The sequence below is a fragment of the Notolepis coatsorum genome (assembly GCF_963971535.1).
Source record: "Notolepis coatsorum genome assembly, chromosome: 20".
In the NCBI taxonomy this organism is placed as follows: Eukaryota; Metazoa; Chordata; class Actinopteri; order Aulopiformes; family Paralepididae; genus Notolepis; species Notolepis coatsorum.
The window spans coordinates 3,938,532-3,952,706 of NC_140184.1; the positions used below are offsets into that span (position 1 = coordinate 3,938,532).

The following is a 14,175-nucleotide window of genomic DNA, read 5'->3' on the forward strand; positions in this document are numbered from 1 at the left end:
GGTTGGTTTGCTATAAACATCAAAGATGTAGTTATGATACTGCATACTTATAAAAATGTTTTTTTTTAAAGATGTTTTTTTTTTACAAACCGCTTGAATCATAGCCACGTTAATAATGTTTGTAATAAACCAACCCGTTTGTAAATCCGTCAATATTTCAGCGAGTTATGAGTGTTTTTGTCTGTGCAGCTCACTCACTCTCACTCAAGGCTGACTCGAGCAAGATGGCGGCGGTTCAGTGACGCTGGTGACTCCGCCTTAAGCTATCTAGTGTTCTATATATCTATGGTTGCAGTGGCTTAAACGAGGAAATATTGTTGCACTTCACACGTTTCTATAATTGTTTTGTCAAAACCGGAAAGCCTGTAGCTAGTATTTCCTGTACTTCCGTTTTCACACTTTAGGAGGCATAATATCTTTACCAGCCTACCCCGTGAGAGGACCGCTCCGGAGCTGCAGCTGGATGCTACTCGCTCTATCAGCCGGTGAGGGGTTAGTAGTGGTTCCCAAACTGTGGTGCGCGCACCCCTTGTGGTGCGCGAGCGCCCTCTAGGTGGTGCGTGACATGAAAAGGCTAATGGTGGTAAAAAAATTCAAAAACTCAAAAAAAATTACAATAAAATGTCATACAAATCTTAGTCAAACCTTTAGTATTATGGATATTAAACATGCTGGCAGAGTATTGTCGTGAACATTTTAATTAAATAAAGAAATTCCCTATCCATAGTCGCCATGGGAAGAGATAAAATAAAAAATAGATATATCAGCAGCACTGCACCAGAGCCCTTAATTAAAGGGCTCTGCACTGCACGAGCCTCCCTGTAGCGGAAGTATTACAGTCGGAAGTAGAAGTGGTAGAAGTAGAAGAAGAGGAAGAAGAGGGGCCACTTCCGGGCCGGCCAGTCGTTGACTCGTTGTGTAAAAATGGCGGCAAAGGAACTCGCTGAGGAGAATCAAAACAACAACACGGCGTTAGAAGTTGAAAGTGTTGTCAACCGTTGGATTGCGGATTACTATTTGTCTTTGTTGGTCGAGACTTTTAAAGATGACGACAGATACTTGGAGTTCTGTGACGTCAGAGAAATACTCGACGGTGAGTTTAGTTTAGTTATTATTCACAGCGTGTTGTTCCACCGTGCAGGACAGACCGTGTTGTTGTAGTTCTGCTGACGTTAATAACGTGAATCAAATGTGTTAAACACAAACAAACATCCTCTTTATGTCGACAACAACAGCTATACCGTGTTCTGTCGTCAGCTGTTAGTTATTGGCTACAACACAGAGAAGAAGTTTCAAATGTATATATACTCTTTTCTGGACTATTTTTGTTTCACAAACAGTACTGTATCTGTAGATCTGGTGTCATAAATGTATAGATGTAGCAGTACTGTCTATCTGTATGTTCTGATGAATTTAAAATGGGGGACCCTGATGTCAACAAGACCAAAGTCTTTCTCTGGTCTGCATCCCCTTAACAATTGTATTGAGCCGTACTGTACTGTACCATTCTGCAATCTGTTAAATAAAGTTATCAATCAATCAAAGCTGTGTTGTTGTTTTGCTGGCTAGCGTTGAATGAATGAACACTTTATTAACAGATTGCACAATGGGTACAGTACAGCTCAATACACACAATTGTTAAGGGGATGCAGACCAGAGAAATACTTTCGTCTTGTTTACATCAGGGTCCCCCATTTTCAATTCATCATAATATATATACATGGACAACATGACATAGGGACATACATGACATACAGGTATATAGTACTGTTACATATACGATATGCAAATATACAGTACTGTTACCCAGAGATCCTAACAGAAAATATATACATCTGATGGGGAGGAGACTGTACATTAGGAGGGGGTTAATGTTAATCAAATGTGTTAAAAACAAACAAACATCCTCTTTATGTCGACAGCTAACATATTCTGTCGTTAGCTGTTAGCTCTTGGCTACAACAGAGGCCTTGCACAGAACGTTTGTGTAGTTCTCTCTTCCAGTATGGCTGCCTGTAGCCCTAGAATAGAATGGCTGATGTCCCATGCATTGCATGCATTCTATATACAACCATGGAACGTCCATACACGTTGTTGGGGGGGGGATTGCTGTGACTTTGCTCTTGTCATACTCATAGTATCACATCATCCCAGTGAAAGTTCTGGCAGAACACGTATATTTAGCTTGTCATGTAATTGTATTTAACTTACTCACTCAGAAGAAGCATTTTATATTACCTAAGCATAAAGGCTAGGCCACGTATTTGTCAAACACTTAACCCCAAAATTGTTGAAATGGTCAAACTTCTCACAATGGAGAATGACACAGGGGAGGGACTGACATCTTGATTAGGATGTAGGCTAAGATTTGTCAAATTGGATTCATCATGGCAGTGCCCAGCAAACAATAAACATGTGTTTTTCTTCTTCTTTCTCTTTCATCAGGGAAGAAATACATCAGGTTAGGCCTGCCCACAATGGTCTCAAATAGCCCAATTAACTTATTCATTAACACTATGATCGCCGATGACGAGTTAAGACGTCATTCCTAGCCATGCTCATTCTGCCGAAGACGCCGTAACTCGTCTTTGATGTCAATATTTCAAAAATCTGTGATCGAAATCATATCTCCCCTCCGGAGCCCTGAGACACACTGCAAAGCTCCACTCAACTCTCTAGCGGTTCAAGAGCGCCATCTGGTGGCCGATCGGCAGATCGCCAACCGGAAATGACCCTTTGAACCGGTAGTGCTCATCCATATGTGGTCCGGGCACTCGCTATCGTTAGAGAGACTCCGTCTTGACCAGGGTTTCCGTTAGAAAAAATTGTTGCCGGCCTCAGTGTCCGGTAGATTTCAATCTACCGGTCAAATGAGAGAAATTCCGGTCAGAGTTTATTGAGCTTAAAAACAATTGATAGGCAAAAGAATGACAACAAAACAAAAGAATGACATCAAGGCATGTAGATTTATAATATTTTTACTTAAAACTAGGCTACTTTTGCGTATAAAGTCATTATATTCCAAATAAAATAAGTCCAGAGACTCGTGCTGCTGCCGACTTTAAATCAAATAGGTGTCTGTGGGCAGTCGCCCGACATTAATAAACAACAGTCTGTTATAATCACATTTTTATGAGCTAACGAATTCCGTTATATTGGACATTTGTATTAATTATATCAAGCGAAGAACTGAGAAATTTGGCAGAGAGAGACGGCAACATTATCGTGGGTTTGCGTGACGACTCTCTCTCTCCACCTCCCAATGACTTATTTGCGAGAGTATGTCGATGCAGAGCAGCAGATTCAGCTGTTATTGGCTCTTTTCTGGGGACCGCACAGCAGCGCCCCCCACCCAACATTGAATTGAAAATGGCTGAATTGGAGTACTGCTGGAGTACTGCATTGTGCTGCTGCTGCTCCGGCTCTGCAGCTTCACAAAAGTTCGCACACCCAGCACTAAGCTCTCGCTGACAACGTCGTTGTCATTATTAGAAGCAACGATAAAACAAATGTAATGATTGTTTCGTTCATCGCATAGGCTATTTAATTTTAGCCTATTTTAATACAATTCAAATAATCAAATTGTGCTTAGACTCAGGGAATTATTTTCACCGGACATTAAGACCGGAGAGATTAAATATGTCGGACTTCAACAGATTTTGCCGGTCAAATACCGGTAATTACCGGCTAACGGAAACGCTGGTCTTGACACAGTGAACATCGATCGGTGCAAATAACTCGAAAAAACAACATGATTTGGACGTATATACTATTATACAACCTGGAAATGGATCGGGCATTTCTCCATCCCATAATAGAAAAAATTCTGTTCCACGCTCATCTGCCAGCGGCGCGAGGAAGCCACGGTAAGATTCAGCGTTATATTCTAACGCAGGGGTCAGCAAACTTTTTGACATGGAGTGCCTGTTTGAAATATAGTTGTAACTAGTGTGCCTCAACAATATTCCATGCATCGTAATATTTTTTTCTCATAATCAGGTCTTTTTAATGATATTTTTTACATTATTACATCATTATTGTTATTGTTATTATTAACAATATTATTATGATGGTTGTATCAACCCTAAATCTGAGTTGGGGGGGGGGGGATGCAATGCAGACAAACAGCTGCATACAGTGCGACCATTTCACTCACATTTGCCCATTCATTTTTGGACACATCACACACGTGTGCCGTCATAGCTCCACCTACAGGCCTAATGGAGAACACCAGGATGTGAATGGAGGGTGAATGTGAGGTATATCGTGTAAATAAGTTTTGATTGATCGCAAGACTACACTGTAAAAAAATAAATAATAATAAGTTACCAGAACTTAAAAATATTGAGTTCAGTTACTGTGCATTAAGGTTTTCAGTTTTCAATCCATAATAAGTTAACAGAAAAATAAGTACACAACCACATTATTTCAACCTAATAAAACTATGTTTATTGTCATTGTTTTAAGAACACAAGTTGACTTGGTAATACTCACATTTTGAGTTAAAAAAATGGTTTTTAACATGTGCAATGTTCAATGAAATAGAAAAATAAATAATAAAATGTGTTGATTAATCCCACTGGTCACAATGGTGACCGTAATAATGTTTTTGTTATAAGGCTCTGCAAATGTTACTGAATGATGTAGCAATGTATTTCCAGCTAAATTGAAATAATAAACAAATAAAGGGTCTCAATTAAATATGTGGTAGTAAAAAGAACCTGTGGGAGGATTTCAACAAGATAAATGCGACAACAGTGCAAAATATTTCAAGGCAAAAAAAAAAAAATTAATGCTGCCCCCTGTGCCTATGAAAATGCCCCCGCGTGCCTATGCAGGCACGCGTGCCTAGGGTTGCCTACCCCTGTTCTAACGTGTTCCATATAAACTGCTATGATGAACATATGACCCACTCTGGATGAATCATCTAACGCTGCCCACGGAATTATAAACGATCCCCCGCCCATCCGGTCATCATCAGATGATATGTAGTAACTCCACATCCAGTTGACATTTTTTATCTCGCACAGATTCCTACCAAACTGTATTTGATCATCAATATAATGCATTTAGGGCTATAAATCACGTTCTGAAGAAAGCTGCAGAAAACGATAAAAACATACTTATACTTTAGACCATATTTTAGTATGAATATGTGAATGAAAAAGTTTAACGTTGCTACACCCTGAACAATACATATAGGACATTGAATGGGCCATGGGGAATGGGGAACTTCTCCATAGACAAATAGAGATGGCGAGGGATGGTAAATTATGAATTTAACCCATGGCGATCAAAGTGTTAATGTCATTTATTTTTTTACCTTTTTGGAGCATCTGTGGGGGGTTCTGCTGTTGAGTTAAGAGATTATCTCTTCCCTGTCTCTTACATGCCCCCCCTCCCCCAATGTTCTCCCTCTCCCTAGTTGTCATTCTAGTTCCCCGCTTGTCATGGTCCTGGTCGGTGCGCTACCCTACTGTCAGTCTGGCCAGCCACTTCTTTTCACGTGACGGCTAGGAGTTTTACTGGGAGAGAGTAATGCGCGTGTAGGTTGCCGACATCCCGTTGTTTCCCCCAGATCCCCTCTCCGCTGAACCGGCCCCCAGTAGGAGTTGCTATTGCGTCGACCAGTACTACTAATACCCCACCGGCTTCCCACTCGCCCCACACCACCAAAAGCCGGAAGTACTACCGCTACCAGGAATTTAACCCGGGTCTCTGCCCTTTCTCAATGTGCAAATGTCAAAGCTCACTCCACCAGTGTCATATCCTCGTCTTGTGATTTAGCCATTCAATTCAATAATGTAGCCTACTTCCCTACTACTACTAATGTAATGTACATTTTTCTATATCTAGTCTAACAGTAATGGATTTAGCTTGTTGGAAGATGCAGCTCCTCTCCTTCTGTAGAGGACATGCACATTGCAACAAGGATTTAGCCGAATTTCCCCAAGGGGGATCAATAAAGGAATATCTTATCTTTGTCCAGTGCTCCTCTTGTGGTACTTTATCCTCAACATTAGGGAATCACTTCTTTCATTCCAGGCGTCATGTCTCGACCTCTGCAATACACGGATATCATGCCGATCAAAATTAAAGTGCTGCAGTTTCTGTCTCGGATAAACGACGGCAACAAACTAGGTACGTTTATTTTATTTTTTTAATTCTGTAATGTACGTTCTGCTTCTATTGTCTATAACCTTTTGTTTTAAACTAGAAAACATCAGATATACTGTCAGGATCTACGGAAAGATGTCATACTATTTAGCAACCTTTCTTAACCTTTTTTGAAGACATGGAAGCTGACCGCTTGACAATGTAACCAGCTTTTCTTTATCACTTCATTGTTTTTTATTTGCAATATGTATCATCCATCTCCTAGTGTCTGGCTATTTAAAATGTTTAACATTTTTATGTCTGGTATTGGGGTGGGGTGGGCTTTATTTTCTTTTCTTTCTGTTGGTCCTTTTGGACCTAACTATAAAATGAAAACGAAATTAAAAAAAACTTTAAAAAAGAAAGAAAGAAACACATTGGTATTCAGATTGTTTAAAAAAAAATGTAAAATACATAAATGGTGAAACAGAGCTCCATGTGTCCCTGGGCCCGCCTCCACGTGTCCCTGGACCCGCCTCCATGTGTCCCTGGGCCCGCCTCCACATGTCCCTGGGTCCACCTCCATGTGTCCCTGGGCCCGCCTCCATGTGTCCCTGGGCCTGCCTCCACATGTCCCGGGGCCCGCCTCCATGTTTTGATCACATTCCTTTTTAATCAAATACATTTCCCTAGACCAGGGGTCGGCAACCTGCGGCCTCGAGGCCGCATGCGGCTCTTTAGCCAATCAGCTGCGGCTCCCTGCCCAATTTTGTTTACTTTTTTTTTTTTTTTTTTTTACTTTTTTTTTCTCATTTTGGAGATCGGTGTCATACTGTGACACTGAAATGAAAAAATATTTCATCAACTAAGATATTTAGTCAACAAAAGGCTTGCCTGTATGCCTGATATGTGTTGCGAAATTTGCGAACAACGAAAATGTTTCTTTAAATTTTTTTAGATTTTCCACAAATAAGGGAAGGACTCTAATAGAGCTGCATAGTTCAGGGTTTTATTTCAAAGTAGGTCTACACATGGTAGTCTTTTTTCAAAGTGGACTACTTTTTATTTTATAAATGTTCCACAAATAAGGGAAGGACTCAAATATACCTGAATAGTTCAGGGTTTTATTTCAAAGTCGGTCTACAGACACCAGTGTTTTGTCTCCTCTTCTGTGTTTTATTAAAAAATAGGTCTACACAGCCAGTATCTTTTCTCCTCTTCATAAGAGTTTGAGGGTTTCCTTTGTTAGAACAGGTAAAAACGGCAATTAAAAAGTCAAAATTTTTCTTTTTGTTGCTTTATAATCCCATTAATGCAACAAACTGTGTGCTATAATAAGTATGAAGTATAATACATTGCAAATTACTTTGGGTATGCAATTGTCAGGCGTTTTATGCTAAATGTGGGGTATGCTTGGGGATATATAAAACGTTATACACTGTGTTATCTTCATTTTAAGGGTAAATAGGTTGTGCGGCTCCCTGAGCATTTTATTTTGTGGGACGGGGGAAAAGTGGCTCTTTTGATACCAAAGGTTGCTGACCCCTGCCCTAGACAATGAGTCCCTCACAAACAGTTTATATTGTTTATATTGCTCATTTGTACCTGATAGTTTGTGATTTTCTCTTCATAAAGTATCTTGAGGTAAAGCAAGTGTCTCATATCAAACAACGAAACAATCAAATAATTCAATGACGCCCACCCCCCCCCCCCCCCCCCCACCCCTCCTGACATTTTTGGAAAGATATTCTACTGACATGAAACATGAGAACACTATGAATGTTGTTTATCTTCCTGCCTACAGACAGCCTGTTTGATGAGTCTGAAACATTATGAGAACACTATGAATGTTGTTTATCTTCCTGCCTACAGACAGCCTGTTTGATGAGTCTGAAACATTATGAGAACACTATGAATGTTGTTTATCTTCCTGCCTACAGACAGCCTGTTTGATGAGTCTGAAACATTATGAGAACACTATGAATGTTGTTTATCTTCCTGCCTACAGACAGCCTGTTTGATGAGTCTGATGAGTCTGTCAGTCCTCTGGACTCGGCCGTGACGGTTCTGGACAGCATCGGCCATATATGTGATATTGCTCAGCCAGTCCTGGAGAGAATACGTACGTCAATTAGGGAGATGGTGAGTTCTGCACCTAACCTCGCATTCAATTTTGCTACCTATGGAACCCGTTCTAGTGACTGGCTGGTCCTTAAGGTCCAGTTTGCTCTGAACAGGGTACATCTGCATTTTGCTATGATGCCCCTAGCTCAGGGGTTCTCAAACTCTTTTTATACCACAACCCCATTTTTTTTAGGATTTCTTTTGGCGACCCCACACTTAATGTATCACGTAATTTCAATGTGGAAATAAGGAATATCAAAATAAAAGCACACGTTGTTGAACTTGATCATGCATATTTATTAGAAAATAAAATTACAGCACTATGTTATCAATGAAATTAATGAATATTATCAACAAAAGGGGCGGCTGGGTGGCGCAGCGCACTAAGCGCTCGTCACCAACGCGAGAGACACTGGTATCGAATTCGGCTGTCAGCGTTGCCTCCGGCTTGGCCGGCCGTCATACTGACACAATTGGCTAGGCCTGCCACGATAACACATTTTGCTGGGCGATTAATTGCCCCCGAAAATATCGCGATAAGCGATATTATTGCGACCGGTTAGAGAATTTTTTTTTGAGAAATTTATTTCCCAAAACTTTTATTTTGAAGCCCACCGCTCCGTCTTTTCCGGTTTTAGACTTTTATTTTGAAGCCCACCGACCGGAGCGGAAGTATTGTTGTTATTATCCTAGCAGCATCTCGTCCGGTTCTGTGTTTTTGAGCTAATGATAAAACAAATGTTGAGATTGTTGGTGAGCAACTAACTTTAGGTTAGTTTTAACGTTAGCTACTAACGTTAGATGCAGCTACTACAGGCAATCAACGATGAGGAGGAAGCGTCAAAGCCGTATAGAATAGAATAGCCCTGTGGTGCGTAGGCACGGGAGCGCAACTCGATTACCTGTTATAATAAATGTATTCATGTTTAACTTGTCCCCGTGTCCAGTCCTTTGACTAGTCCCACCCGTTCATTGTAAACAATGATGCATGTAATTGTATTAACGTTATTCTGTGTTGTAGCTATGCTATACGTTGTATTTCGTTTGTTAGCTATTTAGCTAATGATGTTGGCATTGAATGAGCATCAACACTAGATCTTTAATCTTTATTTAGCAGTCCAGTTTCTCCGGGCAGTAGCGAGTAACTACTTGGGTCTAAAAATAGCTAACGTTACACTACAAAGAACGCTATTTGGTTAAAAGGAGCAACACTATTGAGAAATGTAGTTAAGCTATATGTGGCGTTGCTAGTGCCCCACGGAGCTCCCGTGCTGTGCTCTGTAGTAACATAGATATATATCTATGTGTAGTAAGGCCAGCGGCCCCCCACACGGAGTGACTGACGAGGGGTACTGGTTCCGCCTCATTAAAACAAACGCGCAAATAGCAATTAATCGCGCCCGTCAAAATCATTGCATTAATTTTAATTATCGCGGCAATTAATCGATTTATTGCTTATCGCGGCAGGCCTACAATTGGCAGAGTCAGCGGGAGGGAAGCCGGTGGGTGGTATTCTGGTCATTGTAAACAGCGACTCCTACAGGTCGGTCAGGGCGCCTGCACAGCGAGGGAAGGAGATGGTGAGTGTAGTGTGACCTCCCACACGTTACACCTCACCAATGAGAGTCCGCGCTGGCAGGTGAAAAGATGCTGCTGGCTGTCTCCTATGTCTCGGAGGAAGCTTTTGATAGACTTCAGGGCTCCATAGACCGACCAGTGGGGGGCACATGCGAGCAACAACCAGGAAGGGGAGGGGGGAATTGGCATAACGACTAAATTGGGATGGGAGAAAAACACAGAAAAAAAACAGGAGGAGAAAAAGTGGATCAAAAAAATAAATAGAATATTATCAACAAAAGCAATGGAATTGCATATTACATACATGGCATATTAAGCCAAAATATGTTGCCAGAACATGAAAAGAAAATGCGTTCAGGTACGCTTTGGCGGAAATCCGGCCTCACAGGTATGTTGATGTGAAGGGGACACTCTTTCTCTTCTATGAGTTAAAAAAGGTGATTTAATACTCTGCCTCGATATAGCCACCTCACTTCAGTGTGGTATAGTAGCTGGTTATGCGCAGAGCCCATTTCATCGTGGCCAACCGGCACCGCTTCTGACAACAAACCTATCCGTCCAGGTTACACACAAAAGACCAGACCCCTCTCCCGCGATTATACATGCGCAGGATGTAGTGAGATGTGTATTGGAATCATAGCTGTCAACCCTACCGTTTTTCCCGGGATTCTCCTGTTTTTTCAACCTTCTTCACGCCCTGTTCACGGTTCACGGAATTGGCACGTATTTTGTACTTATTAATTTTTACAAAATGGCTGCAATTCCCCTCCGTGACGACAGGTGGCAGCAGTGTAAAGTATGCCGAGCTGATTTCAATGTCTCACACGGTGGAAAACACGACGTCAGCGAATATTATGTGTTTAGAATATGTTGCGACGGTCGGATTGTTATTAAAAACGGAGGGATACTAGCTATGATGTGTAGGAGTTGGCGAATATGAATTGATTGCTTTAAAAACGAAGATAAATGTCATATTTACGCTGTTTAAAACGGGATGGCGGACGAAAATATTCGGTTTTGGCTTAACGTGTGACGTTAGATTCAATTTACGTGCGGGGAAGTGGTTTACGTAAGGATTAATGACATGAACTAAGGTTGGGTGAGAGGTGTGAATGTAACTGTGAAAGCAGATACAAAAAAATCGGGCTGGTTTGGCATATAATGAGGAAGGTTGCCAATAATAATGAAACGTTTTTTACTTCCTGTTTTGGATGACTGGGGAGTTTGGTTGAATATCGACGTCTCTCATTGGTCTGTGTGGTATGACTGAACAATGTGACCTCCCATTGGCTTAGATGAATGAATGACGTCAGCAGAATAGTGACGTGCTGCACTGGTTTGCGTGAAAGCAAGTCAGATAAAGTTTGGATGAATGTTTTGTGACTGTTGATATGAATGAAGAAATATGTTTATCTCTCGTGGTATGTGAAGAATGATTGTTTACAGTTAAGATGTGATGTGAGTGTCTGGCTGTGGAAGAGTGCAATAGATGTATAAATGAGGGAATTCCGTTTTCACCACAAGGTGGGAGCAATTACAATGGCTTGTTTTTAGCAGAGAAGGACTTCTTCCCCCATTTTCAATTCATCATAACATTTACAGTAAAATCAAATACATTTACAGATTACAACCTTTATTTAATGGTTCATATTTTGATAAAAGGTAATTTACTGTATTTTTATAGCATTTACACTTAAAGTAGGAACACAAAAGTAATCTGTAAAATAATACAGTGCATTTCCTGTGAAAAAACATTTACAGTTTACCCTTAAACGAATGGCTGGGTACATACAGGTTTTGACCAGCAGATGGCAAGCGACGAGGCAGCTCCATTTGGAGGGGGCGGGGCCGAGTGGGAGGGGGCGGGGGCGGGGCTAAAATGTACACGTTTTGTCTCCTGCCTATGTTGACAGCTATGATTGGAATACTGTGTCGGCCTCCGTTGATGAAGGGGCGAGACATGGCAAATACACAGCTCTGCCAGATAAGGCTGTCCCCGAAGCCTGTTTTTGGGATTCGAACTTCGTCAGGGTTTTTCAAACGTACATTCGAACCTTCTTTTTAATAAAAAAAATAATAATAATTACAAAAAAATATTAAGTCTATAATAAAAATATATATATTTTTTTTAATAAATATCCTCAAACTAAATCCTCAATTTGAATAAAATGATTAATCTGATTAAACTAGTATTTTTTTTATTATTATAAATCAACTTTCCAGACCCAGCCCAGGGAGAAGCCCCACCCCAACTAAATCAACTTTCTTTCATGAATATAACTCATCAGTTTTTTTTTATACTATAATATTAGTGTAGCCTAATCTTTATCTGCAACTGTGAAGAAACCCCCATTGGTTTAAACAGAATGAAAAAAAATATATATATATATATATTTATAAAAAATTCGAATGTTGATTTAGAATTTGAATGCCAATGTAACGAACGAAGGTTTGAACATTCAAACGTTTGGGCTCAGCCCTACTGCCAGATGGAAAACTAGATCTGAGTTATAATTTTTTTTTCAATGCACTGTCACCTACCCGCGACCCCACTTTGAGTCGCAACCCGTAGTTTGAGAACCGCTGCCCTAGCTCATGAAATGAACTCCCAACAGTCCTTACAGCTTGAGATTCTCCCCTCTGTTGCACAGTTTAAAACCTTGATCTCCAACCTTTGTCAATCAAGTTGTATATGTTTTAATTGATTGCTATCCTTACTTGTCTTATTGTTATGATTTTATATTCTGTGTGATTTTATATGCTTTCTTTTTGCTTAACTGAGTTTGTATTTATTGTACACTCGACGTGGCTGTAACTAAGGAAACCTCAGTTGCCTTTTGAATTTAAACAAAGGTTTGAAATGTCTTATGGGGGTAATATTATGAAAGGGTTTATAATGGGGCTATCAATATCACACATCCATTTTAGATTAATTTCAAAACTTTTTTTTTTACCCCAACTGCCTCCCATAGCTACATGGAGACGGTCAGAATAATATCACCAGACATTCCCTGGACTAAATCAAGTTGTATAAGCGATGTAGTGATGAACAGTCTTTCCTAGCAGAGCAACTAGTAATGCTACAGTACACAGGTTGAGCTACCATTATGCTTACTAATTATGGTTACTAATTTATGCTTGGTAGCAGTAATCATCATCATCAAACCTTTCTTTACACTTGTTTAATATCATTGAGGTTGCCCTCATTTCCAATGATGACGAGTTACAGTTCAAATAAATAAAACAAGATTAATAGTAATAATACAACAAGATAAAAATCGCCTGAAATACAGGATGGAAAATTAAGATAAAACGAAGAAAATCTGCTAAAATAGTTAGACTGATTAGAGTGATTAGTGATCATGGCTTTGAACTGTGCATAGGTTAGAATAGTATTGATCTTTAAAGTGCATTGAAGGATGTTCCATCAACAGAAAAAGCAGACCTTCCGAGCTCTGCCATCAGCTATCGCCATTATATGAAAGTAACTGTACTTACAGTAGATTTCATTCACAGTCTTTGCTGCCCTCTATCGGGCGCCTTGTGGTACTAAATCCAGATTTAACAGTGCCATCCGACAGAGGAGACAGAGGCCTTTAAAAAGACGCATGACTCGACCATATAAAGCCATTTACAGGCCTGATATTCTATATTCATATTGTGTCCGGATGTCAAAATTCTGTATTGTATCTTCAAAAAACCCTGTAAATGATCTGCCCTTTGTTAATTTGCTTAGCTTTTTTACGTCTTCTTGATCTCAAGAAGGTGCTGAATGAGCTCAGTGGCATCTTTCTGCTTTTGGTCATTGTCCGCATGGTGTTATTCACCATCAAAGATGGGGAACAAAACGAATAATAATTTATAATCTCCTTTGGTTCATTACAATTTACTCAAGAATAGTAACAGACACAATATTTCTGACGCTGGGAATACATTCCCTGAGGTCCATAGATGTCCCTAGATTAATTAGACATTAAAGGAAGTTCCCAATGGCCAGTTGTACAGAGTCAGCAATACATTACACAGTAGTGTCATCAGCATAAATATGGGCTTGACAAACATTTAAAGAAGAGACAATATCTGGAGAATTATCCGACGTTTTTCCCAATATATTTATCATTATTATCCTTCATTATTATCATGAGTAACATTTATTGTATAAATTTATTGCATGAGTTAATTATTATCTGGTGCCGCCTAGTGGACGCACTTTGGAGTACGTATTGCGACTCTGAGCAGGTAAGCTGTCTCTGCGCCGGCGCGTCGCGCTATTTAAGTGACACTCTGAGCCTAGACTGTAAGGTGAAAAGCCCTGTGGGCGAACTCTTGACTGGCCAACGGTACGTAGCATTATATGCGCCGTTAATATCCGCATTT

The 14,175-nt window shown here is 40.2% G+C and overlaps 1 protein-coding gene across 4 annotated transcripts in view; it reads left to right on the plus strand.

The window, feature by feature from the left end:
• The first annotated feature begins 908 nt into the window (after positions 1-908).
• The window catches only part of LOC311247052 (telomeric repeat-binding factor 2-like), a 61,460-nt gene continuing 48,193 nt past the window's right edge, over positions 909-14,175 (plus strand). For all 4 annotated transcript variants that reach the window (XM_084337346.1, XM_084337347.1, XM_084337349.1 and 1 more), the window contains exons 1-3: positions 909-1,093; positions 6,046-6,141; positions 8,105-8,238. In XM_084337346.1, coding sequence (XP_084193472.1) covers positions 925-1,093; positions 6,046-6,141; positions 8,105-8,238 — 399 coding nt within the window. In that variant the 5' untranslated portion in view covers positions 909-924. The remainder of the gene's footprint in view (positions 1,094-6,045; positions 6,142-8,104; positions 8,239-14,175) is intronic.